The sequence below is a fragment of the Amblyomma mixtum genome, chromosome 2, assembly GCF_055824585.1.
Source record: "Amblyomma mixtum isolate Tamu chromosome 2, ASM5582458v1, whole genome shotgun sequence".
NCBI classification, from domain to species: Eukaryota; Metazoa; Arthropoda; class Arachnida; order Ixodida; family Ixodidae; genus Amblyomma; species Amblyomma mixtum.
This window is the reverse complement of record NC_143013.1, coordinates 104068605-104096136: the sequence shown is the minus strand read 5'-3', so window position 1 is coordinate 104096136 and position 27532 is coordinate 104068605. Positions and strand designations below refer to the sequence as shown.

The 27532-nt window shown below is 45.6% G+C and overlaps 1 protein-coding gene across 1 annotated transcript; it reads right to left on the bottom strand.

The window, feature by feature from the left end:
* Positions 1-5465: 5465 nt before the first annotated feature.
* LOC149360364 (fatty-acid amide hydrolase 2-A-like) lies at positions 5466-26737 on the bottom strand. The gene is made up of 7 exons (XM_089572297.1): positions 26390-26737; positions 17564-17783; positions 13662-13871; positions 11984-12103; positions 11013-11164; positions 8247-8342; positions 5466-6457 (listed from the first exon to the last, which is right to left on the bottom strand). The coding sequence occupies exons 1-7, from the start codon at positions 26576-26578 to the stop codon at positions 5849-5851; spliced, it is 1596 nt and encodes a 531-aa protein (XP_089428423.1). The 5' UTR covers positions 26579-26737; the 3' UTR covers positions 5466-5848.
* Positions 26738-27532: the final 795 nt, after the last annotated feature.

The window sequence follows — 27532 nt, the reverse complement described above, 5'->3', positions numbered from 1 at the left end:
AGGCACGTACGGAGCGTAATTTTTCGTTCAAACCGAGCGCGAAACCTAGGAAGTCCGTAATGATATCAGCAAAACGAGATAAACAAAGGACGAAGAAGATTGTAGACCCCGTGGAGCTGGACCGGTTTGTTACAGGACCACCTAAGGTCCTTTCCTTTTCATATTCTCATTGCTACCGATGCCTCGCAGTATCGTGAAAAGGCAGGTGTGGGAATTTTTTCGCCTGCATTGGGATGGTCCTTTTCTCTCCGTCTCCCTGACTTCACTCCAATTTATCTGGCCGAATTATTAGCTGTCATTCTAGCCTTACGTAAATTAGATCCTGTCGTTTCCCAAGTCATGGTTATGACGGACTCTCTATCTATTTGCTTTTCGTTATCATCACCCTCTGAGTCTCGGGCATTACGCCTCTTTAAGCAGCTGATCCCGCTCCATCTAAATTCGGTGAGGTTGCTTTGGGTACCGGGTCATGTGGGCATTCAGTTAAATGAGGTTGCTGATTCATTAGCAAGGGCCTCTCTCTGTGGCCCAATAATTGCTGTCCTGCCAACCTGCGCATATACAGTTGCGGTGAGGTTTCGCAGTTACACAATATTTCACGAATTTTCAGCCTCGGCGCTTACTTCATCTCCTGAATATAAGCACCTTCTGCACCCTTGGAGCAGCAAAGACTGGAGTTCGCGCAGACTGGAGGTCTCTTTCACGCGTTTGCGATGCCGAGTTCCTCTGCTAAATTTCTACCTTCACAGATCTGGTCTGGCGGTTTCTCCACTGTGCCCATTTTTTGCCGAGCCTGAGAAAGTGGATCACTACCTGCTGTTCTGCCGCCGATTCTCTTCTTTGAGGAGGCGCCTATTAGAAATTCCGTTTCACCAGCTGGGTCTGCCTGTGACCACTGAGGTTGTTCTTTCCTTTGGCGCTACTTCGCTTGGACGAAGCAACAGGAGTGCGCGTTGTGCAGTTCCAAAATTTCTTCTAGAAACACAGCGACTCCCATGCTAATGTAAATTTTATTTATTTTTCTGTTTGTTTTCATTTTTCTGATTATAAAACAGTTCATTTATTATTATTAATATTATATTTTTTTATTTTATTTTATTTTATTTCATTTTTTTCTGTCTCTCTTTCAGTCAATACAAAATTGAACCATTCCATATGATGCATTCAAATTTGCACATAAAGCCGTCGTCCCATCTTCGATCTCCCAGCTAACAGGACCCCTTTCGTTGCGTCGTCCAATCTGTCAGCCTATACCCTATTAATACTCCTTTTCCTCTAAGGCTCCTAATCATTCCAACAGTTCACCGCCTGTGTCTTGGCCACTCCCCCGTAGTGGGTATGTGCCATTCTACTTGAGGCCAACCAACCAACCAGCTGAGCACCATTAAAGTTGCTTAGGAAATACAGCAACGCCCTCGGTGGGCTTGGTAGACGATGAGAACGACGACTAAGCTCTGCCGCAAAGTGAAGCTGACAAATGGAACTCCTGTTTATGTATGTCCTAGAACGTGTACAGCATATACAGACGCGTCGATAATAGACAAGAGCGGCAGACAAAGTAGCTACTAGCCCCACGCACGTAGAGCTAAACATACATAGTGAATACGTATCAGTCCACCCGGACCCTTTTGTCAGGGAGCCCTACGAAACCTGCGACGCGTAGAAGACATAATGACTTAGCGTCAAAAACAGATGCCCATGTTTGCGCAAACTCCTTACCGAGTACAAAAACTAAAAACAGTGACAATGACACTAAGTGTAAGGGAAGGGATACATGCAGTCAGTGAGCAATTAAAGGAACGTATACAGATACATTTGTCTCATAAATATGCTCAGATAGTGCACCAGAGGTCACACACCAGGTCCCGAACGCTAATTCATCCAGAGCAGCCTGCCTTTTGATGCCCGCTCCACTCTTCTCACCTTAACATCTTCTTGAAGGAAAAGTACACGTTCCCTGATTCTTCCGTGCACTTTCCCCCTAGCTCATAAATTAATGAGGCTGGAGGAAGTGTCAGAAGTATAAGGGCTTGCACGGCCCTTCCGCCGTCGGCGACGTGGCTATCGGGCTCTTAAGAAAACGCAAGGCCCACCACATGCCCGAAGTGTTCCCCGCTGGTTGCAATGGTGGATCTTCGCCTGCTTCCGTGGAGTTGTGCAGGGTCAAAGGCTTCAAGGTCATGAACATCACAGGAAGTGCTACTCACGGCCACAAGGGAAGAAGTTGTTGGTGAAAAATGATGACAGGAGGGCGCCACTTAGGTTCCTGCTTGTAAATATCTTACACGACTTTCTGTAGTACAAAGCTAGCCTCAATTTTGCCTTAGCTCAAGTGCTAAAGTTAAAAAAAAAGAAATCTTCAAAGATCTTTTCAAATTTACAGTATGCAACAAGTTATGAAAAGTGATGTATCAGCTGCACTACAGATGCACAAGGTAGAGACTAGTGGTTGCTAAGTTTTATTTCCGTTTGTTAATTTATGAAACACAGACAACGAGCCTCAAGCAGGCAGTCAGGTTTGCGCTTTTTCTTCGAGCGCTCGGTTTCAGCCTGGTAAAGTAGCCTGGTCCTATTTATGGCTGGAATAGAGCCGCGACATTTTCTTTGGCTGTTAATTTTATGCGAAAAGAGGTGATACAGCCTCTTGTTATTAAATATTGCTAAACAGAGAAGTTCCGGTATTATGTTGCATCCGCATTGCCCTAAGCTCACCACTGGCTTGCGGTGCTCGCTGGGGGACAACACTGTAAAATCGTACCTTACCGCTTACTGCTATTGCTACAGGGGGTTAAGAACACAACGGAACTGGTACGAAACTGACGTGCGCTCTTTCTAATGACTAAATTTCTTCACGGTGCCTTTGGTAAGCAAGAGTTATAGTTGCTGTCAAACAGCGGAGATGAATCAGTTCTATGTGATGATGGGTAGCCAGCAGTGTACTGGCAGACTCCAAGCGGTTGTCCCGGCTCGCGGATTCTCGGCTAGGCGTCAGCACAGTGTCTCATAGCGCCTTAAGTTCTTGCTGTTAATATGTGTTTAATTTCTCGCGGATGTGACGGCTATGCTTTTAGATCGCGCGTAAGCTCGAGTTTCAAGAAAAAGGCTGTTCCTCACGACTAATTTTTTCCAACACAAATTTTTCAGATATCATCATCATCCATAACTACATTCACTGCAAGAAAAAGGCCGCTTCCATATACATATAGTTCACCTTGTCTTGATTCAGCTGCAATTGCCTTGTCCCCGACATCTTCCTAATCCTAGCCGGACAGCCTGACTTTATGGCACCCCACTGCTAAGCTTTCCTTCCTTAGGAATCCTTCCGTAACCGTACGGATGTGTCGCTTTTCTTTCCTTCGCATTTTATACCCTAATAATTTCATCTCTTCTTCTCCATCTCAAAGAGGTACTATAATTCAAGTTCGTTCCTTGTCGCATTCTGCTTTCTTCTAGATGTCTAACGCTTCATCTGTTATCTTTCGTGCCACAGCTCATTGGGCTGTGACGAACTGAATTCCTAGCTTTATTGTTGGCCTCAAAATGTCCGTCCCATAAATGGGCGCTGGCAATATGAAACAGTTGTATACCCCATTCTTGAGAGAGACTGCTGAGCTGCTATACATTACTGAGGCGCAACTGCTAAGTTATTCTACTACCGTTGTGCGGATCAGGTCTTGATATCTGACCTGACTGGTTGTATTACCGTACCACTTCTAATGCTCCTGTTCATATAGTAAACTCCTGTGCCCGTCCGAGGCTATAGATCATTATTTCATATTTTTACGTAAAATATTTTAGAGCAACGCTTCTGCTTTGCCTCTCTAGGTCTTCCATCGTTCTTTGCAGTTAGTGATCTCAGTTCTCTAGCAACGCAATGCAATAGTGAAGCTCTGATCAAATAGAAATTTACCGTTAACTTTTATCCCCTACTTTTCCTCATCAAGATCTTTGAATACGTCCTGCAAACACACGGAGTGCAGTAGACGAGAGATCGTGTCTCCCTGCGTGGCTACCTACACAATTTGCGATTTTATCGCTTTTCCTATTGAGTAATATGGCGGCTCTTGCACACACTAGTCCCGCAGTGCCCGCATAACGTTTGAAGTCCTGACTGAGTCGAATGCTGTCTCGTAACTTGTGACTGTTATGCAGCACATGTAGCGGTAGGTTATATTATGCGCAATTATTTACCGTACTATTAATTGTGTGAATATGGTTCCTTATCCAGCAGCCCTTCCGAAAGCCAGCCTTGTCCTTATGTTTGACCGGGCAGTAAGCATTCTTAATGTTTGTGGCTGATAACCTTAGAAAATACATTACAAGCTCCGGACAATAGATCTGACTGATCTATTGTTTTGAAATCTTTGAAGTATTCGTTATAACCGATCAAGAGAATGTTAGAATTCTTTCAAGATTCCGGCACGGCTAAGGTTGAAAATCATTGCGTATACCGGCTGGCAAGCTTTCTAGCTAAATCTACGCACCCTTCTACACCAGTTCAAGACTTACCTGATCCTCATCAGCCGCTTTCCCGCTTCGCAACACATGTAAGGCTTTATTCACTTCCTTTTTTACTTGAAGGTGAGATCTCTAATTTCTCTACACTACTGCCTCCATTAGCTTCTTCACAATTTCGGCTATTGGATACATCTCTGTAGAATTCTTCGGCAACTTCAGCTATCTTGCTGACTGGCCACCCATGTAACGAAGATGTAATTTTTTCCCGTGAATTCGCATTCCGCAAAATTTCTTTCATGACTGTACGCACAAGTTTTCATAGATCACAATTGTTACCAGTTCTAAGTAGCGTGCTTCCTGTTCCATATCCAAAACAAAGCGCCGTATGTGCTATCTACATCAGGGCCACTAAATCGTGTGACGATGTAGCATCAGCCCAAGCCGCTCGGTGCCATGTCTACGCAGGAAAGACAAAAGTTCTACGTGACGAAATAAAACCGGTGGATCACCACTGGAATAATTTTGATTGCAGATTTTGAATGACCATTCAAATTACACAATATGTTTGCATAAAATCAATAATCTGAAAAATTACTCTTTGCGAGCCTAATTAACTAGTATTCCCAGTCCAAAACGCTAACGGGAGAGCAAAAAATACTAACGAAATATCAGTTCAATTGAGGAACAACAACATCACAACGATATATATGTTAAATAAAAGTGACCGCTAGAAGTGAATTACAATATGTAAATCTCCCGGAACTGTTCCGGACAAAATGCGTGTTCGCACTAGACGTATTCACGCAAACGGCAACCTATAATCTCAATAGCACGCTGCAAGTCTTGTGGAATGATCCAATTAAGGACCAGACCTGTGCGTATCTCTTCAATCATAGCATGGATAACCTGCGCTGTTTTTTTTTTATGCTGGCAAGGCTACTATAAAAACCGTCCCATAGCACTGACCAGACATGGCGCGCTTATTGTCATATAAACACAAAGGAGAAAACATTGGTGTTTTTTTTTATTGCAAACATCACTAACAGTCATAATAAAGCACTCACGATTGCTTTAATCTCAGGTTTTGGGATACTGCGCTGACGAGTTTCACTTGCCAGTTTTCAGTCAACCCTAACGCACCCTGTAAAAATCCCAACTCTACTTTTCCTTAGCAGTATACCAGTTGGCTTCCATTTATCTTGGAAACTTACATGAACAAAAAAAGATCGCCACTAAACACATACACATCTGGTAGTAGGATACAAAGCACATTCTGATGTGGGTAATGGAGGCCCATCGGATATGAGCAACGTTACTACGGCTGTCGTCGAGCATTCTTCCTTGAGCCCACTGCGGACGCTAATCGAAGCTTCACATAAAGACGACTCGCCTATACGCGCAATCGCTGTGTCGCTCTGGCGGGCTCCACCCAACCCCCGAACTTTCTCTCTATCTCCTTGGCGACCGCCAAGCAGAGTCGGTCATTTCCTCGGCTGGCCACCACCTGAACTCCTACAGGCAGCCCGTCGCTTGTGCGCAGGACTGGGCACGCACTGACCGGCACCTGCAGCACGTTGAAAACGCACGTGAAGTTGAAGCCGTCTGGAAAGAACAGGTCCTGGTGGTGGTACGCGGCAGGAGCAGTGGTCGCCGGCAGGATGAAGACGCCATCGTCTCCCAGCAGGGTTTCCAGGTAGTCTCGCAGGTGGTCCAGCGTGCCACGGAAGGCGGCGAGCACGCGCTCTGAGCTGAGACACGAAAGCGTAGACGCCCAGCAGAGTAAGATGGCGGCGGCGGTGTTGGGACACGTCCCGGTCAAGATTCGCAAGAGCTCGGTGGCGTGGTTCATTCCTTTGGAGCCCGGCCTGAACAAGTCGTACAGTGGCCGCGACTTGGACTCTTGGTAGGCAAGAATCCACTTGGGAATTCCGTAACGCAGTTCTGGAACTTCCAGCCGGCTGACTTCGACACCGTGGTCGTTGCGGATGAAGTCGACAACCTGAAGAGACATGATCCGTATCCAAGTACTGTAAATTTGTAGCAATGAGTTGCAGGCTCTATCTCTGAAAAATGCAACTGCTATTTTACGTCGATCATTTAGTGACTGCGAAAATGACAACCAAGCTAAAAGATGATCACGTGATGCTAAAAGTCTGTCTCAATGTGATACAAAGTCTCTTGTTTGAGTTAACGTTTGCAGAAAGGCAGAGAACAAATATCACAAAAGAAAGCTTTCTAAAATACGTAAGGCACCATCATTAATATGCACTACAACACAAGCTGAAGAATACAGTACTGCTACGAACAATTTACATGATTTGGGCTGGAACATGGTAGGAAGACTTTGCAAAACAAAATCTATTACAGGCCTTCGACTTATCTGAAGTTTAGAGTTTACGCTGCTACGTGCAAGTCATGGATATTACTAATCCGTGGCTCGAACCAGCACGAGTTACTTGCATCTGAATTCTGAGGTGGTAAATTTGATTTACAGAAGGTCTGTAATATTAATTTCGAGCCTGTGAGCCAGGGAACACAAAGTGGGTTAAAAGCGAAACACGCGATTTCCTACAACCTTCACTGCCAGCCAGATCGCGCAAAAAGGGAAGACGGCGAGAAAATAACACAACGTTCCATTGGCTAATTTCTTCTCGCAATAGACTCATTGAGTGGCGGATATTTGTTGAGTGCAGATCCCAAGAGAATAATGCTATGATGATGCGGGGCTCAATTTTTACTGATATATTATAGCCAACAGATTAGGGTAGCAATGGCCAAAGCCTACAAAATATCAAGAATTATTCCCAGAGTGAAGACATCAAGGGGAATTTTCCTCCCCTCCTTATTTCCTAGCTTGCCTTTCTTGCAGATGTAGCACCTAAAGCGTCGCTCAGTGTGGGCAAAGAAAAAAAAACCATGCGTAAATTCCTGTTAGGAGTTCGCTGTCTACTTGCAACAAAGTTTCCGCAGAGCCAAAAAGATTTCACTTTGCCTTTTAGTGCGTAGCCCCGCTTTCATGAGCAGAAAGCACGTTATGAACATTTTCAGGGACCTCTTCAAGACACGAGTTTAAAGCTCCTGTTCTATGAGGGTATATTTTTAAAGCGACTTTTGAAAAATAAGGGATAAGGCAAGGGTAATAGTGAAACTCTTTTCTTTTGTGACAAAATGATAAGTTATGAGAAAATTTCGCGAACGTTCTTGTTTCCTTTTTGATCAGGCTGTTTTCCAAATCTTAAATACATACGACCACCCCAAAATCATAGTGAAATATAATGGCCTCTGAGCCGGTTGGTGAGAGAAGATACTGTATACGCAGCATCACCTGTGCGATGCAGGTGACGCGGATTGTTTCGCTAGGCAAGGTATCCCTCAACCGACAAGCATCATTGCTTTTCAGATCACTTCGTCCACGTTAGGACTTCAAGCAGTGTTGCCGTTCGCCGAGCAGTCTGCCGACATATTTTGAAAAATTCACAAGGCTCTCTTATGGTACGCCTGCAAACAAAATCAGATCAACTATTTTAAACTAATTCCAATTTTCCTGCAATAGCTTGGGCTGCGAAATGCTCTTCAGAGTCTGCTAACAGGCACTCTTCCATGTGGTGTAAAAAAACTGCTAGGACCAAACGAGAGTTGCCGGTGTCCTGCGTCCCTTGCGCGATGCGCCCGCCCTCCAAGAAACGAGGCAATGCCGCAAGTAAATCCACATCGCCTCTATGCAGAAGGGCTTGTTTTATTCTTCTCATCTTAATGCAAATTCACACTGTTTTCAGGCACGTACTCACCTCCCTAACTGCTTTCCTGCACTCCCATTTGACGCGGCTCAACAAGAAACTTCCTTCGTCCTCCATGTAGAAAACTTTCAGGTTACGCAGTAGAACCTGAAAAAAAAAATGACACTAGCATCAAACAGCATTCGGTCCGTACAAAGATACCAAAATATTCCCGAGTAGGCACATTTAATTTTCCCCAGCACTCTGCTGAAAAACGCAACCGTTCCCCCTTGTTTAAGTAAGCCTGTCCAAAGAAAGCAGACCTCTGGAGGACACTCGACTAGAGCCGCCCTTTTCCTGTGATAGAGCAGAGTGCTTGTGTGCAGTATTGCCCATATTCCTTTAAACATCCACGCGCTTCTTCTGTAATGTTGATTTCCATAAATTTAGGTGTCCATTTACATTCGCTGAACGCTAGAGGACGGACTAAAGGTGAGAAAGTTTGATTACATGATCATATTCTTAGCTGTTCTGAAATGGACACTGTCCTGAAGCAAATAACTATTTGAGGTACTTGACCGATTCTACACCACATCCGGTTTCAGACATGCGCGTTGTAGTCTTTCCCAAAATAGGAATTATGCTAATACGAGCTACAGTCGACGCGTGAAGAGGTCAGTATCTTTTCCAGTGCGCGAAAACTAACCTCCCTTCAAGCGATACAAAGCTGGTGGTGATAATTAGTGGCAAGGCAGGTAGTCTGACTAAAGACGTAACGAATGATTGCTTTCAGGCACTCTACGGCTCATGTCTGATTATTCGTTGGCACGTGTTCGCAACGAAAGAGGTGTCAACATTTGCGCGTTGGATGCGGCGACATTTTAGGCCGAAACTTAGCACAATATCCCTTTAGTGATCGTTCAGCCAGCTTTCAAGAAACTTGGCAGTTCAAATTTTATAGTCGGCATGGAAGAGGACATAATGCTGTGTTCAGGTAGAGTAAACTTCTTGACTGTCAGAAACACTACCGAGGAGGCTGCAGTAAACGTCCCTTCATATTTCAGGACAAGTTTAGCATTTTATCATTCCCTCCACATGCAAACCTTCTGTCTGCTAGAATAAGGCAGTTGCGGAGTTCTTTTACGTTTAATTGAAGACACGCCTCATTTCTGAAATTCATTTACTCATTTTGTGGGAAAGGCACCGAAAATTTTAATCTCGTTTTTAAAAGTATAATTGTTTTGCTCCATGGTAAAAGTCCTTCGCGTGGTTAACAAGGAACGCGTTTTCATAACAGAACACTTGTGCGCTCGATACTTATTTCATGTTGTTTGTAATTACGGAGTTAGCACCGAAAAACTACAATAGTTCCACGTTAACCCTGCTGCAATTTCATAATAAAAAATTTCTTTTTGCCCCTTGTCACAGATTATTAACACTTATCATACTTATAAATTACCAGGATTGTGTACATGATCGTTTGCGCACCGTACTTTGCATTATTTACCTCTCCTGATCAGATTGGCTGGGTTAATATTTTCGACCATTTTGCACATTTTGCAGGGAAACAAAAAGCGCCAAACATTTTTAATGTTCAGGCATTTCCTAAAAAGCAAATATTCTTCAAAAGTAACGAATAATTTACATTACGGAATGAAGTTTAGGTTTGCAGTCTCGCAATGTGCTTGAGTGTTTAAACCGAAGAATAAATTTTGAGCCTTTTGACGAATGGTCATTCTCTCTACCATGTCTACATCTAGCAAGCGTGAAAGAAACTCTTGTGAGCACCCCATTAAAGCACGACACAACAGTGAAAACGTGCAGTTACTCAAAAGACAAAGGAAAGCTTAGTGTCAGCGTCGATAATGCATGCATACTAGAGGCTGAAACTTATGATTACTAGAATCTATTCGGGAAAAAAATATTGAGCTGAGCGCAAAACTCGTCCTGTGACTGAGATTCTGGAAACAGGCGGGCACAATGTAAGAGTGCAACTAAGGCTTCATTTACAGCTTTCATTGTACACAAGCATACATAGATATTCGCATCCAAGTTTTCATCTCAACCCGGGCTTCTAAGAAGGGGATGACAGTCAGGAACCTCCGCAATGGCGCTAAGTAGCTGTTGCATGTAGAGTGTTTCCCGCCTTCCTGGCTGAAAGTGAAAGCGGAACTGCCACATGCTTCCCTCGATGGTACAAGTCAATGACCGACGAAACACCACACGCACCAGTTCCGTAACAGCAAAGAGGCGCTTTGCACCTGTCCTATGTTTTGCCCGGCGATCTGTGGAAATCAGGCGGTGCATTTAAAAGCCCATATCTCGACGACCGGCGTGTTACATTTTAGCAAGTACAACACTCTAGGATAACAGAGCACAGTTGCTTGGGACAGTTGCTAGTCAGCGCCTTTCCCGTCGTGTTCTTTTCTTGTGTCCCTTTTCCTGCGCTGTTTTTTTTTTCTCAAGATGTACCAACTCGCTCAACTCGCCGTTTTACTCTAGGATAACGCGCGCCGTTAGGATTCAAATATCAGCACGAACACTTACAGCTATGTACGCCAAGTTATGCAATTGATTTTATTGCTTTTAGAAGAACAACAGCAAGCGTAGTGCTTTTTGTGCATCAGTGATATGCAGCCAGGCATACCTAGCTAGAAACATCGACATAATCCGCTACTAAGCGTTTGTTTTTAAAGCATGGCGAAAGCTGAATTTCGCACAGCCGTGAAATGGTGGGGTCGGGCCACACTTTGCTGATGCGTATGAGTTAAAGGACTCAGGGCGCGAAGAAATTGTGCAAGACCAGATTTTGCATCCATTGCGGAATTTAAGGCTCACCTGACTGTCCAAACGAAGTTCCGGGGCTTTCGGTCCAGCCATGACCCTAAGCATTAGCTCCATGTCCTCTGCATACCTACACATAGGTCCGGCTGTGTTGTACTTCACCATGGTGCCAACATCGGGAAGCAGACCATCGAGGGAAAGAGCACCTGAGAAAAATATCGGAAAGTTGTGAGCTTCGTGCATGCTCGCTCCTTCACGCACACACGCGCGCGCATTTTGGAAATTGTGCGAGGGCGGAAAGAGCAATAATCCGCAGCCACGGTCAAGTAGCCATTCTAGGGAGCATACGAAACTGCAGAGGCTTACGCAACACTTCGACGTGTCATACCCAGAACTGCTCTTCTGTCCTATCGGAACCGTCTCGCGTGTAGTGTATGACTGAGGTTATGAGAGCACGTATAATTACGATGGTTCACGCAAGCTCTGTCTCACGCTAAGATTTTCATTTTTACGAAGATTCTCAGCTAAACGCTGCCGTTCACTTTTCAAGGGATGCATTCTACGCTCTTCCATTCAGCTTGCAGTTTTAAACTGCGTGTGTTCAGTAAACACCTGCCATTATGTAGCGAGTAGGAACGTTTTGTGAAGTGTTTTATTTGTTTTCCGTTTCACACAAAAATTAAGCACTACCGTATCCACTGCGTGAAAACAATATTGCTTCTTGTGGTATATTCAAATGGCTGGTAGCTCAAGCGGCACAAGAATTTTTTCAGTGTATCACTACTGTATAAAACTGCGTGCAAGAACGCTACCAAAAAAAAACATAGTAACACCATGATTATGTTTTGTTCGCCTAAATTATGTTGCCGATAGCTTTGCCCGCATGCCTGGCAGCAAGCTTCCAGCCCATGAAGCTAAGATGTCCTGCGGTGCACATGAATAGGAAAGGTAAGCTATACCGATCGTTTTTATTGCATACTGTTGTTTCTAAGTTACTACAATTGGTAAACCTGCATCATTCTTACCAGCAGTCGGCTTGTGGCCAAAGATACCGCAGTAAGCACAGGGCAGCCTTATGCTTCCCGCGATGTCTGTGCCGATTCCGAGCACGGATCCACCCGCCGCTATGAGGCAACCTTCACCGCCTATCGAAAACAGTTGGATCCGAAATGAAGGAGCAAAATTCTACATGAAACATTCATGCACACAGCGCGATTCATAAAAAAAGCGCCATTGTCACCAATCTACGCACGCAAATCCGCTATAGTTTGTTAATGATGAATTGGCACTTAAGAACAACGAACACTGCATTGTTTTTTTTTATTGCTCTATTGGGGTGGCCACGCTGAAGTAATTTTTTTTTCAGAACTAGCTCACAGTTGTTAATGCAAGCTGCGGCCTTTCGCTCGTGGTCATATGATGGTGTTATTATTTACTACCTCAAAACATCGTTTTGGAACATATACACAACAATTGCCGCTGCTGCCAGAGATAGTTGTATCGCCAAGGACCTGTTAGGAAAATATCCGAGACTTTTTACAGCATGCCTTCGAAACCATGGTCGGACAGGTGTCATGAAGAGAGAAAAGTTCGCGCAGACAAAGAACACAAGCGCAGTACTATAGTAAACATGTAAACGGAACCCCTTGGTCACAAATGCTAATTAAGCTCCCCCCAAAAGCTCTAGCCTGCAAAAGTAGCTCCGACGAGTGACATTAAAAATTCGTGAATGCTAGACTGCACTGAAAAAAAAAAACGAAATTTCTGTCCCCGATGTAACGGAGGGCACCCTCTTGTTCCACCCTCCAGGTCCACCGAGTAGAAAAAGCTAACACGCAAAAAAAGAGGAAGCGTTTCATACCAGGGGAAAGCCCTGCTTGTGCGCGACATTTTTCAAACAAGTCTGACAGAGAGCGAGTTATACGAATAAAACCAGACCAAAGTCAGCAATTCTAAAGGCCAGCGTCACAAGTTTTGTGCACTTTGCGCACCAAGATCAGGTGCCGATATCTTATACCGTCATTCAAAAGGCCTTATGTATGGCCCTATTAATACGCACAACTTCCTGAGCTTTAATTGTGTTAGAAAATAGACGATTCTTCTAGCCTACGAGCCCTTCTGCCTTCGAACGACCATTTCTCCAGACAGCCAGAAGTTAATGTCGCAGGCAGGTGGCACTTGAAGTTTTAGAAGTTTTTTGTCACACGCCCCTAAAATGATAGAGTGTTGCAAGGTAAGGCCTGCCTTGAGAAATAACTTGTTTTCTAGGGCAGCAAAATGCTTCAGCGGCGCTAGTATCTGAACTCACAATGGCAATATCGAAGCGTTAGCATTGGAACTCCCATGTCTAAAGCGCTAGGTCGGAAGGTGGCATAGTTGAGAAAGGAAACATGAAGAGAGGTTGGTAAGCGACATGTGGCTTGATGGGGAGAAAGTGGAGACATGGTATGCACATTTTCTTCACTGGATTGGATCGGGAGAGTTAGGCGCTTAACACGGTGATTGACGGACTGGATCACGCCACCCGTGTGTATCGTGCGATCCCGTCAACGTGAGTCATTTCTCCCTTTTTTTTTTTTTTGGGGGGGGGGGGGGGGGTACACATACTCTAACGTGTTCTCGGCCGTATCAATCGCATTGATCGTTCGATATTTCTTTGCAGTTCCGCTAACACAAGCGTCCTAGTGAAACTTCTCCACGCACCGCTGCTGCCTCCAGGCACCCTGCAGGTGTCGTAGGGGTTCTTGGTGGCGCCGTCCAGCTTGTTCTCAGAGTCGAACCAGAGCAGCTGCTCGGGTACGTTGGTCATCGCCACTATGATGGCTCCGGCAGTGCGGAGCTTGGCCACCACCACGGCGTCCTGGTTGGCGCGGCGTCCTTTGCTGAAGGGAGACCCGACGTCGTAACGCATTCCTGCGCGTAGAAAATGCAGGCGACCACTCCTTAACAGACGTTTGCCTCCAATAAGTGGGCACCACCCTCATCATAATCTTCAATCGAGAGAGCATACTGTTGTGACGTTACTGCGGTACTGGCGGCACCCAACATGATACATATCTTTTCAGGGCGAGCTGAATTCTATCGCCACCAGAATGCTAAAAGTGTCGCACTATAGTGTTCAGAAGCGAACACTGCATCCTACCATCTTCTAACACTTCTAGCCGGCTGAAATAGTAACAAGAACACAGGAGCCGTGAAAAAAAATAGATTGTGGCTTGGCATGTAGCTCTCAAACAAGAGTCAAAATCTGTAGAAAATGATACACAGTCTTTTTTTCAGGCAAACTATGACTTATTGTCCCCATTTTACTGCTTCTCAAGGCTGTTCCCAGCTGAGCAAATTGGTGAGAGCCATGTGCAGTAAGCAGCCGTGAGAAACGAAACAGGAAAGGAGTGTTGGTGTTTCGCCAAGAACTCCCCAACTCCTGTGTGCGTATTGCTAGGTGTTGAGCGGACAAGAGAAGGGAAAAGAGGGGCTCATTGTGACGCATGAAGGAAGCCAACCAGAGGAGCTTGCGGGATGTAATATTTTAATTTGTGATGTTAATTATTGAGAGCCTAATAATGTAGTTATTGTATTGCTTAGAGATGGTTGATTAGAGAAGCAGAAGAAAAAACAACCACTTGCTGCAGGTGGGGTCCGAAACTACCACCTCCGAATTTCGCATCAGGTGCTCTATCAACTCAGCTACGGCGACGCGTGAAATGTTCTGCTTTCGGGTATATTTATGTGAAGTGCAAGTGAACCTTTAGAGTGGTCACTAGCACCACCCTTGTCCGTAGCGGTGGACCCAGCATGTCCAAAATTACCGCGAGTGCCACGTGAAACGATATTGAACAGTGAGGCGGATGATGTGCGATATTGCTCTTATTAGAGCAGAACGTTGGGCCAGTTGTTGTAGCGACATATTCAGGGAACCTTTGCGCAGAATAACACAAGACTGAAGGGAGAAACGCGTACACGCACACGAGCGCTCGTGTGTGTGTATGTGTTTCTCCCTTCAGTCTTGTGTTATTCTGCGCAAAGGTTTCCTGAATATATATTGCTCTTATGGTGGCTATGTCATCAAGATTGCCAGAACCAAGGCCGTCGTTAAGCTGTTGAGCGGAGAGGGAATTGAAAATAGGGACTTTTTTAAGGAAATATTTCCCTGTGAGGTCAATGTCCATATATTATTTCCTTCACAGGTGTGTGAGGAAACCAAGGTTTAATGGAATGTGTAAGACTGAACAAAGTCTCAGCTCGCTCGCGTGTAAAGCCGAGATCAGAAACATAAGAGCGACGCGTTAAGACTAAAGGCAACTATTACTCAAAATATACGAAAACGTCCACGATAAGTCCACGCACGTCCACGCACACAGTAGAAAACATAAGCACGATATACAGATATCACAAAAGTTGAAGTGCACGCATTTGACGCTTGCAAAACATCTTCCATGTTATGGTGAAGTAACAATAATTAAACGAATTCAGAAGCCGACCATACACATTAAGCATTAAAATTGAACAGAGGAAAAAAGAAGAAAATTAATTCGCGACCTTCAAATTCCATTGCATGAACTCAGTATGACCACACTTAGACGCCAGTATTATGAAGTCTTGCCATGCAACTAGACATTTCGCTTCAGCAATACTCCCTGTCTGTTTGAACGGTTTGAGCGGAAATTGCAGTGGACAACTTTAACTTTACTGAGGCTTGTTACTCGATGGTCACAAAGTGAACAAGTGAACAGGACTTGTCTTCGCCTAGGACGAAGAGAAGTCCACTTGTCGAAATGTTGGTAAGCACCCCGAGGTTTTCCCTGCCTTGTTCACTTTATAATTATCGAGAACCATCTGACCAACCTCTGTCTCCCATGGACCCTTGTTACTGAATGTTCGACTAATGACTGTTTTTCATACAAAATTCTGGATTTAGGGGTATCTCGTGGGGTATGTCTAAAACAATACCCGCGATCATTCCTATCATCCTGATGGACGTTTGTTTTTTGTTTATATTTACCCCCACAAACTGCTACAACCTCTATGACAGTCTGCGTCTAACAACTAGTACCAGAGTTGGAGCTATGAAAATTTCCTTCGGTAAAATAACCATGTCTCGGAGTTCAAAGTTGAAAGTGCTCTAGTCCTCGACCTTCTGACACATAGCAGTTGTGCCACGACCAAACGCAGACACTTCAGTGCATCTGTTGCGTGCAGTGAAGCTAGGCCGCAAAATTTCAGGAACTACCAACGCGAGCAACTAAAAAAACGCACTTCATTCGTGCTGTTCTATGCTTTGATACCAGATATTAATGAGAATGAATACAAGGAACGTAGTCACTTAAGAAACCTCCATGCACTCTTTTAGTTAGGTACTTTGTGAGCACCCACATGGCAGCAACCGTGACGTAGTGTGTATGGCATATCTACTTACAATCCTCGCCTATTATCGGGATCTCGGCAGAAGCATTTGTTTTTAGTTTCATTTACTTTGCAATAGCATTACGTGTATCAGGAGGCAGGTCCGGTGGATACACGCTACAAGGAAGGTAGCGTTGACACCAGCATGTTTATAGTCATTTTTTGCAAACCACGAGTAAAGCACACAAAAAATTACCACATACGAAGAGGATGAACGCAAGCATTAAAAGAAAGTGCGAGTGCGGGCAAGAGCAAGTGCGAGGTAGGCTAAGAACGCGCTCGAACGCAACAAAACACTCATTGCAATGAAAGACACTGTGCCCTTTCCAAAACAAACAGCAAAGTTTTCAATGTTTCTTTGTTTGGTCATGTCGCTCGGATATTGTGCACAGATAAGCAAATAAAGTCTATCCTGGAAAAGCGCCTTTTATGTAAATATTTACCTTGCTTCTCCTTCTTCGCAGAGTGGGAAATTAGCTCCAGTTTTTAGCAACTGAACTTTGCATAAGCTTCTATGACGTGCGTGCCAGTTGACAAGGTGGTATTGAGGGGCATCACTTTCTTCAGCGACCTATTAAGTGGATGTGGTCGCTACGAGGACCCTATTCCTTCAACCTTTTCTTTAGCATATATTTCTATCCACTCTCTTCTGCGTGCACCCGACAGTGATAGTGGCCCAGACGGGGCCAGTCAACAGGCCCTTGCACTTCCCTCCTCTTCCTTAAATCTCACCACTAGCAACCAGGTGACAAGAGTAGCAGTACGGTTGTCTCCCGTCGACGCAAGCGTCCTCAAGGCCGCGCTGCCACTACCCGTACTGGCACCTAAAAGTCGTGTGTTTGAATGCAAGAAACATGTATCTTACTGCGCGCCTTTATTTGCTACATTTTTTCTCCTGGTGTGGATAGAAGAATGGGCGAAAAAAAAACTGTGTAGAAGAAGAGGCGGAAACGTAGCCATTGAATGCATTACTGCGTTAACAACCAACTCTGATTAAGTTTACTGCTGGCGCGAATGCCGCAGGTCTCCGAAGCTACGGGCTAGTTACATCTGATGTATAATCGCATCAATAACCCAATTATTTTATCGCGGAAACTTCAAGGTCTTGAAGGCTCTTCTTGACTCCAGCGCCCTTTACGTAATCCGGTAGAGGGAAAAGTTTTCTGTTTACGCTCACAGTTCTCGCGCTGCACGGTGCCTACCTTTGACTGCGACCGAGTTCTTGGTGGTGATGGGCACACCCAGCAGCGGCTGCTCCTGCTCCAACTGCTGCGCCGTGCGGCTTCCGGAGGCCACGAGCCGGTCCGCCTCCTCGGCCTTGCGCAGGGCCTCTTCGAAGACGTCATCCACGACGGCGTTGAGCAAGGGCTGCAACTCCCGAATGCGGCCGATGTACGCTGTTACCAGGTCCACGCTCTTCAGCTGCGATGTTTGTGTGAATGCGAAGGATATTTATTAGTTTTTTTTTACACAGGCTCTCCCACATCACCATAAGATACTATTTCACAGTTGCACTTCGTAGAGTATGACATACTGCAGCATGAAGTTAAAGTTTCAAGACAAAGCGATGGAACAAAGCAGATTGGCACATTGTGAAGGAACATGTAAAGCAATCGAACTGGATTACATGTACAGCATAATTTGCCAACCTTTTCTTGGATGTACTCGCCAACTCTTCAATAACTCCCACCTTCATGAGTGCTGTTTGTAACGAGAAAAATATTTCGGTAAGTTTTCTTTACATGCGTTTCTATGCGTCGCGCTCATTCCCTGTATCCACACCGGGGTGTGACTCCCACGTAAACATATCGCGGTATTTTAAAAATACAACGACTTAGAAGTGGCATTTCATGCTTTCGGGTTCAGTTCTAGGATGTACTCGGCTCTTCCTCACGGGAGGGCGATATCACAGCTGCATTTTGAGTTAAAAAAACTGCTTTAACAGTTTTTGTTTATATCTATGCTCTGGGCATATTATAATAGCCCAAGCTTTTACCCCCAGCCGACTCCGGTTTCCACGAGTGCCCGCTATGTTTAGAAAAACGACGTTGGTCACTAAGATATCGGCCAGCAGCTCCTAGTAACCGTTCCAAAATGTTTTCACATCTGTTGTCAATCGTATTTCATGCTGACACATACTCTCGGCGTCGCAGCAGACGGCCAATTTTTACGACGTACTATGCAGGTGGTATTTGCGCAGTCGCTCAATGCCCGACGCCATGTCAGAGTGCTATAGCCTTCTGGTGCTGACTGACAGCCGCGGGATCGGATGGCGGCCGCGGTGACCCCACATCGATGAAAGAAAAACACGCAAGACGTCCTTGTCTGTGCAACCTCAGTGCCCGTTAAAGAACACAAGATTGCAGGAATTAATCGAGAGCCCTTCCCTACGGCGTCCCGCATTAGCTACGTACCACTTTGAGGCGCTAAACCCCACATACGATACCACTTCCTTACCGCCCATCCGCTTTCCTGCCGTAACCTAATAATGCCGCAGTAAAGTGAACTCACGAGCTTTTGGCAGAACGCCATACAACCTGCGTGTATCGCACTCATAGCCACTAAGCAACAGATGGTCGAGTGGCAACTGGTGCGGGAGATAAAATGGTGGGATTGGCTCTTTTGCAGCTGAGCTCTCTACTCAGCTGCATGTTACTTAAATGCTTAAAAAAAGTACCTGGTGGTTTAGCATTGCTAAGCGTCAAATATTGTGCGAAAGGGCACGTTTTGCAGGTGTCGTGCATGACTAACACGTACCTAAAAGCGCAATTGAGTTGTTCACAGTTCTAGGGAGCCAGTTCTTCTTCAACTTTTTCATCGTCAGTGCCAATTCACGCAATGTACGCCGGCGTTATATGCTTCAGTGCCACTTATCCGCAGTAGTGCTGTCAACACCAACACGTATCGCCCTAATTCTCTGTGTCTGCCGCAACTTTGTCGACGCCAACGAAAGCGGCACGCATCTGTCACTACCGCTACTTAGGTTAAAATAAAAATATTAGTCTTATAGTATTATTAGTTGATGAAGGAGACGATGTTCAGTGCACAGCGCGAGAGTGTGTTGAAGTTTAACACGAGTAGCGCTGGGCTGTGGCAATCCCCTAGTGCTCTCGCACAGTGTCCAGAGAAGGTGATCTGTTCACGCCGCCGCGGGTTAGAATTCCTGTAGGTGATATTTTTTATTTATTAATATTTGTTATCTGACACAAACAGAGAAAAATCCCAAGACCTTGCTCGGTGTTTACTGATCGGAAATTGTTTTCGTTTTTTAGCTCGAAAGCTCCACTTCCCGAGGTCAAACAGGATCACCGGTTTGTGCGATGCTTGACCTTGAGGGTGACCGTGGTCAAACAATATCTATATATAAATAAATAAAATAAATATTGCCGCGGTCGGGTTTTGAACCCCGGCGGTACGAACAGATAATCTTCGCTTGGCCACTGCACGAGAGCAGCCAATCGCGCCTCGTGTTAAGCTACAACACACACTCGCGCTGTGCGTTGCACATTGCCCTCTTCGTAGTAATATTATCAAACTAATGCTCGCGTTCTGAGCTATGTGGTGGTAGGGACAGAAATATGTGCGCTTGGCTTTAAAAATAGCTGTAAAAATGCGGCACTGGAGTACAGGCCACCAGCGTACAATGGGTAAATTGGCATTGACGATGAAAACGTTCAGGACGCCCATAAGTGCCTCCCTGGGGAACTGGACACCTCAATCGCGCTCTCGGGTACGTGTTGATGGTGTCCACCTGCAGAAAACTGCTTTCTCACAATATTTTCAGCTTAGCAATGTTGAACCACCAGTAATTTTTTTTTCTTTTTGCATATTACTTGCTGTGTCCAGTCAGATCCTGAAACATAATGTTTGGAGATTCTTCTCGTGCGTTTGTTGGTGTATGTTTCGCAGCTTGGAAGAGACACGAGCAGTCTTAGTCTAGCACTCTTTTGATTATCTTTATTTTGCATAGGAGCACGTGAATTGTGTCACCTTCAAGCGGAAGCAAAAGGAGACTAATTATTTACAACTTAAAATCTGATGCCCTTCTCTGATCAAGTTGGCGTAGGTATCGCAAATAAATTTGTACTTTATATTGCGTCGATTTTTTGGCTCCTATTAAAACTCGTCACTTTGATAATGCCGTCGAGTACTTCGCGACTACGTGATTCCTTATGGAATATAATCTCACCATAGGGATCCGCGCGTGACCAGTCGCCTCTGCAGCGGTTTGCTTGCTATAAAGGCCTGCGGTGGCGACATAATTTTTTATCGTGCCCGCCGACTGCATTGCAGTGCGTCAGGGTAGGAACTCCTGGCTATCTTACTCTCTGGTCTTGTCCCTTCGTCGTTTAGCGCTACGGAACCTCATGTGAATTACCCACTCTCCCGAACCACCACCGTTGCATCTAGGAGCTTTTCCACAGAATCCTATCGGTGCGTTCTGCAATTTTTTTTAATAAAACAAGGAATATGATGAGGAAAACTGACGACAGAGAGGGCAATTAGCAGCATGTTGACCGAGAACTGGAAGCTCTACAAGTGGGCATTAACAGTTTTCTTCATGCAACGTAATGTTTCCTGATGTCATATATTTTATTTGCATTTCGAACTAATGCAATATTTTCACACGAGTTACAACCGCACCCAAGCAGCGAGGAATGTTGTTATAAAGGGGACTAGTTTCGACCGCTTGAAGTTTTGTAACCTGCGCAAAAATGCCAGTGTGGAGGCGTTCTTCGCAGGGAACTGCAGCCGCTTGGGTACTGCTCTGTAGCAAAATCCTTCCGCAACAGCATACCATCTGCATTTCTTTGTACTTGCGGATCGACTGCCGTTGCAAAAAAAAAAAACGTTATGGCCGGGATTGCTTGTGCTGGCGCAGTAACTCACCTTGCATAGATTTATTCAAGTGTCTATGCATAAACCCAAGGCAGAAGCTTCGAATTCAAAGTTTCTTCCCATTTCGGCGCTGGAGAGTAATGCTTTCGACTGTGTGAGCACTTTTAAATAAGAGGGGCAGAGAACTTTCTGCTATTTCCTGAATTAAGGAAGAGCTCCTTAGCCGCAATAGCCTGTATTTTAACCTCGCGAGACTTCCCTCAAATGAAAGAAAATGTTAGCATCAAATAATCGGGAGAAATTTGAAAAACACTGATTCTCAACGCGAGTGACTTCTCATAGTTCCTTTTCTTTCTCGATATTCATTACGTGTGCCACAACTTTTGTGACCTCTTCTTTGCCGCAGCGAGCTGCAGTTTACTAGTTTGGTTTCGGTCATAGTGCTTAACGTCCCAGAGCGACACAGGCTATGAAGGACAGCGCAGTGGAGGGCTCCAGATAATCTCGAACCCCCCGGGTTTTTTCATGTGCACTGGCAACGCACAGTACACGGGCGTCTAGCATTTCGCCTCCATCGGAATGCGACTCCCGCGGGCAGGATTGAACTCGCGCCTTTCGGATCAGCAACCGAGCACCATACTGACTAAGCCAGCTCGGCGGCCGCAGCAGTTGGATAAGCCTCAAAAATTACAGCACAGACAATGGTCACAATGAGCAGGCGTAACAACACATGATCATCAAAACAGTAAGTTCCGACTCTCTTTGCTACGATCACTGCTAACACACTGGGTGTGCTCCTTAGTCATAAGTGAGCATAAACGTGTTCTGTTTGAAACAGGAAAACAAGTCTCTGGTTTCCTTTCAAGACTCGCTTCGAAAAGCCTGCCGAGAGATGGCCGCTCTTTGCCATCCGTGGCTGTGCGAAGGCCTTGTGTACGAAGAGCCAGATAAGCGAGAAGAGCAGCATCATTTCTGGCCATTTATTTTATTGTAGGGACTGGCGTTGGGGCTGCTTCACGAACAGAACAAACCGAAGGCCTTCCTCGCAGTGTTATCATATCGCAGTAGCTGAGCAAGTGGCGGCTCACAGTTTTCGTCTTGTTTACTTTGGAAAGCTGCGAGCAGACCAAAAGCAGGGTAGGCAACGAGGCATTTTAACGCGATAGTGTAGAAGGCCTCGTCAATCCGAAAGTCCGGTGTCGGTGTTGTCGGTCTCGGCGTTGTGAGCGAAAAATCGCGACCATGGATCTGGCAGGTGGTCCACCTAGGTCACGTGACCTTGCGGTGTCATTACAACCTGCCCACCGGATAGCGAGGAAATTGCTCACCATGGCAGACTGCAATGAAACTAATGATTTTTGACTTGGAAAGAGAAACCTGCCCAGCAAACCAAAAACCTCTCACAGACGTCTAGCTAGATGTCTCTGAGAGGTTTTTGGTTTGCTGGGTGGGTCGCACTAGGCCCACCGCTGGGAGCTCCTGCCATCGCAAGGCAGTGGCGGATCGCTTAACCGCTGCACCACAGCGCCGGGAGGGGTAGGTATGAAGACTACCATGGATCTATGAATGTAAAGTAGAGAATGACCTTCTCCTTATATGGGAATTAGCCAACAACGCGGCCGCGTTGCGTCCTAAGGGCGGGCCGATACAGTTGCGCAGTTGATATGGTGCTCGGCTGCTGACCCGAAAGACGTGGGTTCGATCCCGGCCGCGGGAGTCGCATTTCAATGCAGGCGGTCGAAATTATACCGGAAACGTCCAATACGGCACCTCTTTCTCCCTTTTCTTCTTTCACTCCCACCTTCCTTCCTTACCTTAAGCCGTAGTTCAGGTGTCCAGCGAGATGTATGAGACAGATATTGCGCCATTTCTTTTCCTCGAAAACCAATTTGCCAATTTGTTGAAGTGCTATATGGTGTACGTTGCGATGTCAGCGCTCGTTAAAGAACCCCCGCTGGTCGAAATTTCGGGAGCCCTCCACTACGGCATCCGTCATAGCTTTAGTTGCTTTGGGACTTTAAACCCCATAAACCAAACCAAGCCTTAAGGTGGAGCTGAAATGTCCTTTTCATTTTTTTTTTCACGCGCAATATTTAGTATCTTAGTATGCAGAAGTGCTCACACCTAGAGTGCGAAGCGTGTTCGAAGACACCGAAGCTTTGGCGACAGATACGGTAATGTGCTGAGTTGTAATACAATCGCAGCCGTGAACGGAATGAAGGAATGAGCAGATATCGGCAGCAAAAGCTGTAGGGGTCCGCCTTAAAGATAGACCACTGGGAGTCCTCATACCCCTCCTGACGCAGTGATGCAGCGGAGAAGCGATGTGCCCCTGCCGTGCGATGGCACGCGCCCCCAGCGGTGGGCCTTTTGGAGTCCAGGTTGCTCTTCCCGAGCGACCAATCGCTTACTGCCACCTGCCACGGTGGGCAGTTTCCTAACTATTCGGTGGGTAGAGTGTCATGACGCCACAAGGTCACGTGACCAAGGTGGCCTACCTTCCTCCTAGGTTGCTCTCCGGGTACCATTTGCCTGAGCCATGAGCGCCATTTTTCGCTTAGAGCGACGACACCGGAATTTCTGGTGAAGGCTACTGGGCTAAAGGATAGGAAGACCAACTAGAAACAGAGATATGCTAAAATCCTTTGACGAAATGATGCTACACCACCCTGATAACTATAATATATTCTTTACTTAAGGCGAATTCTGGCGAAAACTATTTCGGCGATAAAACAAAACATTTTTCATTTTTTTCATCAAGAAGCAAGCAGTTTATGTTTACGAATCAATGCTCGTCTCTGCAGCGCATACTGTGGGAACCTAAAGTGGTTCTCGTTAGTAGCTGTAATGCGAGCACGCAACATGAAAGCGTAGGATTTTAGTGGTACCGCGGGCTACCTATGCATGATTAGAAACCGAAGACTGAATTCCTGGGCCAAAGTACACGCGTGTGTAACGAGCCTTGTACTTTCCTCCAGGAAGCACGCTATGACAAATCTCCCAACCACGAGTTTCATTTCACGTTCAACAAGCTCAACAGATGAAACGAAGTTTAAGACACGAGTTTCTTCATCTCATAGGCTCGGCGTATGTTATCATAAACAAAATATTTCGCTCATTAGGCGCCTCATTTTCATGACATATGCCTGATCTAGATAAACCGAGTAACGTCTCTTTTTCCCGTATGCACGACGCGTTCGAGTAAGTGCTTGCAATAACTCAACGCCATCTGCAGAGTTGCTAGAGGCGGCCTGGCTAACCTGGCTGGGTAATTACACCAACCGAACAATGATCATATTTCTTGTCACTGCCTTCTGTTGTGTGGAGAGGCAATTTCTCTGCACCACTCAAGGTTGTTTGGCAGAGCTGCCATTGTCTAGGGAGAATAACCGGGAGCAAAGACCTGGCCGATTATGCGGAGAGAACGAGACAAAAACGCTCCTTCGCTGCCTGACGTAAAAAGGTCCCTGTAGACTTGTTTACAACTACCATGGTATTTTTTTTTGGCAAACACCGCCACTTACTACTGCTTTTCACTCCCTTTCCATATGAAAATGGATAGGAGTGCCAAATGTTTGCTTTAGTGGAGTGTATTTTCCCAACTTTCTTATCTTATCTATCCAAAAGCAGACAATAGAGAGCTAAGAGCGTTGAATCACAGTCTAGCAGAAATAACCAAAAACAACTTTCTTCATTTTTGCGTACAAATCATCCCTCCCAAGCCTTCTTGGTGCTAGGATGACTATCAGCTCTTCTTCGCGCGCCAAACGTTATTCCTGTTCTTAGAATATAAAAGAAAAAAAAAGCAAACGTCGCCAGCTCGGTTCGGTAATTATCTATTCCTCAAGATGCTGCTTGTTTGCGAAATACTTTTTGTAATACAGGAGTACTCCCTTATTACAAATCCACTCCACCTTGGGGGATTCCCATAAACATTTGACCGAAATACTTTCTGAAAAGCCTGGTATCCTCAGTTCTACTTTCGCTTTGTTTGCGTGGAGTGAGTGAAGACCGCACTATCGACCGCATTTTTCAGAATACTATCTGCGATCCATGCATGCTTAAATATCAAAACTTTGCATTTTCCTGATTGTCCTTCAGGCAAACTACACAAATTTTCGTTTTCAGAATAGCCAATTTAAATAATCTGGGCCCAATCGTTAATTCGAAATTGTGCAGTTCAGGCTCCATCGCGCGCCTCGGCCGATATGGGCTTTCTTACTGTGGCTAGCTACTATTTTCATCTGCAAGGATATCGCTAGGACGTTCAGCCTCATGAAAAAAAAAAGCACGCGACTGGTAACCAGTGCTCTGTGTACATAACGTTACACCCGCAGCCTTAGTGATAGCACACGCGATTAAAGCAGTGTGCTTCAGGTTGTCTCACGCACTAAGATAGTGAATTCTACGCTTCGAACGTCTGCCGATAGGGATCCTTGCAGCAAAGGAAAAACAAACGCTAGCCTTTTATCGGTTTAGGAATGGGCGAGTTTCTTCCTCAGTCCGCGAAAGTGATACTGATCATGACGGGCTTAAATAATGTAACACAATGGTGAGTACTCTTATTGCGAATGAAAAACGATAACCAGCGCATGTAATACGTATTTTTCTGTGAAAACACTGACAGCAAATGCAACTTCTTATTTTTTCGTTACCTGACGGCATACTCCGTCCTTTACACCTTATTTTCCAAGTGGACACAATGTAATAAAAATATTCTTTCTTAGTCATAACTAAGCCCGGTTCTCTATATATCAGGTGTCGAATATACTGGTGGGAAGATTTCGGTGCACCTTTTTTGCAGTTTTAGTAAAAGTCGAGAATTTTCGCAAATGGCGCGGTAAATCATCAGCTGAATTAAAATGTCAACTGAATTTACCTAAAGCTGGCTATGTATAGAAAGAACGGACTCCGGCCGAAACGTCGGTGGCTGCATGTATAATTAAGAATTGCTTCGCTTCTTAATTATATGTTATTGAGCTGCGTAACTCCTATTAGTCACTCCTGCTCACAAAATATAAATTAATTTTTTATCTGAATTTTTCCACCTTAGCGCAAAACTTAATGCTATAGTTTCAGGTCAAGCCGTCGGAGAATATACAGCAATTAAAGATAACCTCGAACGTGGCCAGGACTGCCTGCAGAGCACATTCACCCTAACCGCATAATATGAAAACTAGTCAACCCACCTTCCCTTCGCGGATGTCAGCTGCAAGTCGTGTGGCCGAACGCAGAAGCAGCTCGTTCTTGATGGGCGGTGCGCGCCGTGACTTGACCAGCCAGTATCGCAGCCAAAACAACAAGCGGACCGTGTTGCACCAGAAGAACACAAACGCCTCGAGGAAGAGGGCTTTCAGCCCTTCGCAGAAGCTGGCCATCTTTTCCCCGTCAACCCTGCGGCCGAGGCGTCTTGGATTTCTGCAGAAAAGACGCAAAAGCTAGAACAGAGCCTGCGGAACGGACGCAGCGCAAACCGGAATGCTTTCACTCCACAGCGGGCGTATACCGCGACTCTGGCGGTGGCGACACGCTGCTACTCGAAGGTTGCGGCGAGCGTGCCGCGTTTATCTCGCGGCAAAAATAGACAAGTGTTGTGGGAAGATAGCGCGCGGCGACTTCCTGCACAGTCCACGCGCTGTCGCTACGCGCGCATATCTGTCCGGCTCGCTGTTTTGCTTAACATTGTCGACCTTTTTGGCGGAAAGGACGATGCGGGCTCCTGGATATTTGAGACTGCGAATTTTGTATTGTCACGCTGTAGTGACGGTAGTCCAGCAGTCAGGAAGACAGTAACAAGGCTTGCAAACGAAGCTATTTATCTGGGCTGACTTGCGCCCGCAAAAGAACTGAATCACTCAGCGGCGGCGTAAGCAACAAACATGCTCGTCAGTCGTCGAACTACGAATGCCCGCCGCTCGCAGCATCGCTCAATTTAAAGCCGGCAAGGAAACTTCGAGATACTAAGTTAAGATCATCTACAGTAATCTGGAAACACCTAGATGCAGCTCTTCATGGCTGTAATCAATCGAGATTAGTGCGGTCGCTTCTCGCGTCACGAATAAAAATGATAACACCCCTTTCTTGCGGCCTTGCGCGAACGAACGGACACTACAGTGATACGTGGCAATATGTTATGTAGTGGGGTGTTCAACGTCCCGAATATGGATATCGGCTATGAAAAACAGCGTAGATGTCGGCTGCATAATAATTTCAACTACCTCGGGTTTGCTTAAGTGCACTGGTATCGGAACGGCATGCTACTCATTCAAGTGAGAGAAACCAGTGAAAATGGACGCAGGACCAGGAGAATACACACACAGACTGTCACTGCT

What these genes read in the sequence shown, in the direction of transcription:
- LOC149360364 (XM_089572297.1), bottom strand. Translation starts at nt 26,578, where the DNA reads ATGGCCAGCTTCTGCGAAGGGCTGAAAGCCCTCTTCCTCGAGGCGTTT. An exon ending in GGTGCCTGGAGGCAGCAGCG is followed by an intron (nt 12,104 to 13,661) that starts GTGCGTGGAGAA and finishes TGTTTTCGATAG; the next exon opens with GCGGTGAAGGTTGCCTCATA. An exon ending in TGGCCACAAGCCGACTGCTG is followed by an intron (nt 11,165 to 11,983) that starts GTAAGAATGATG and finishes TATTTTTCTCAG; the next exon opens with GTGCTCTTTCCCTCGATGGT.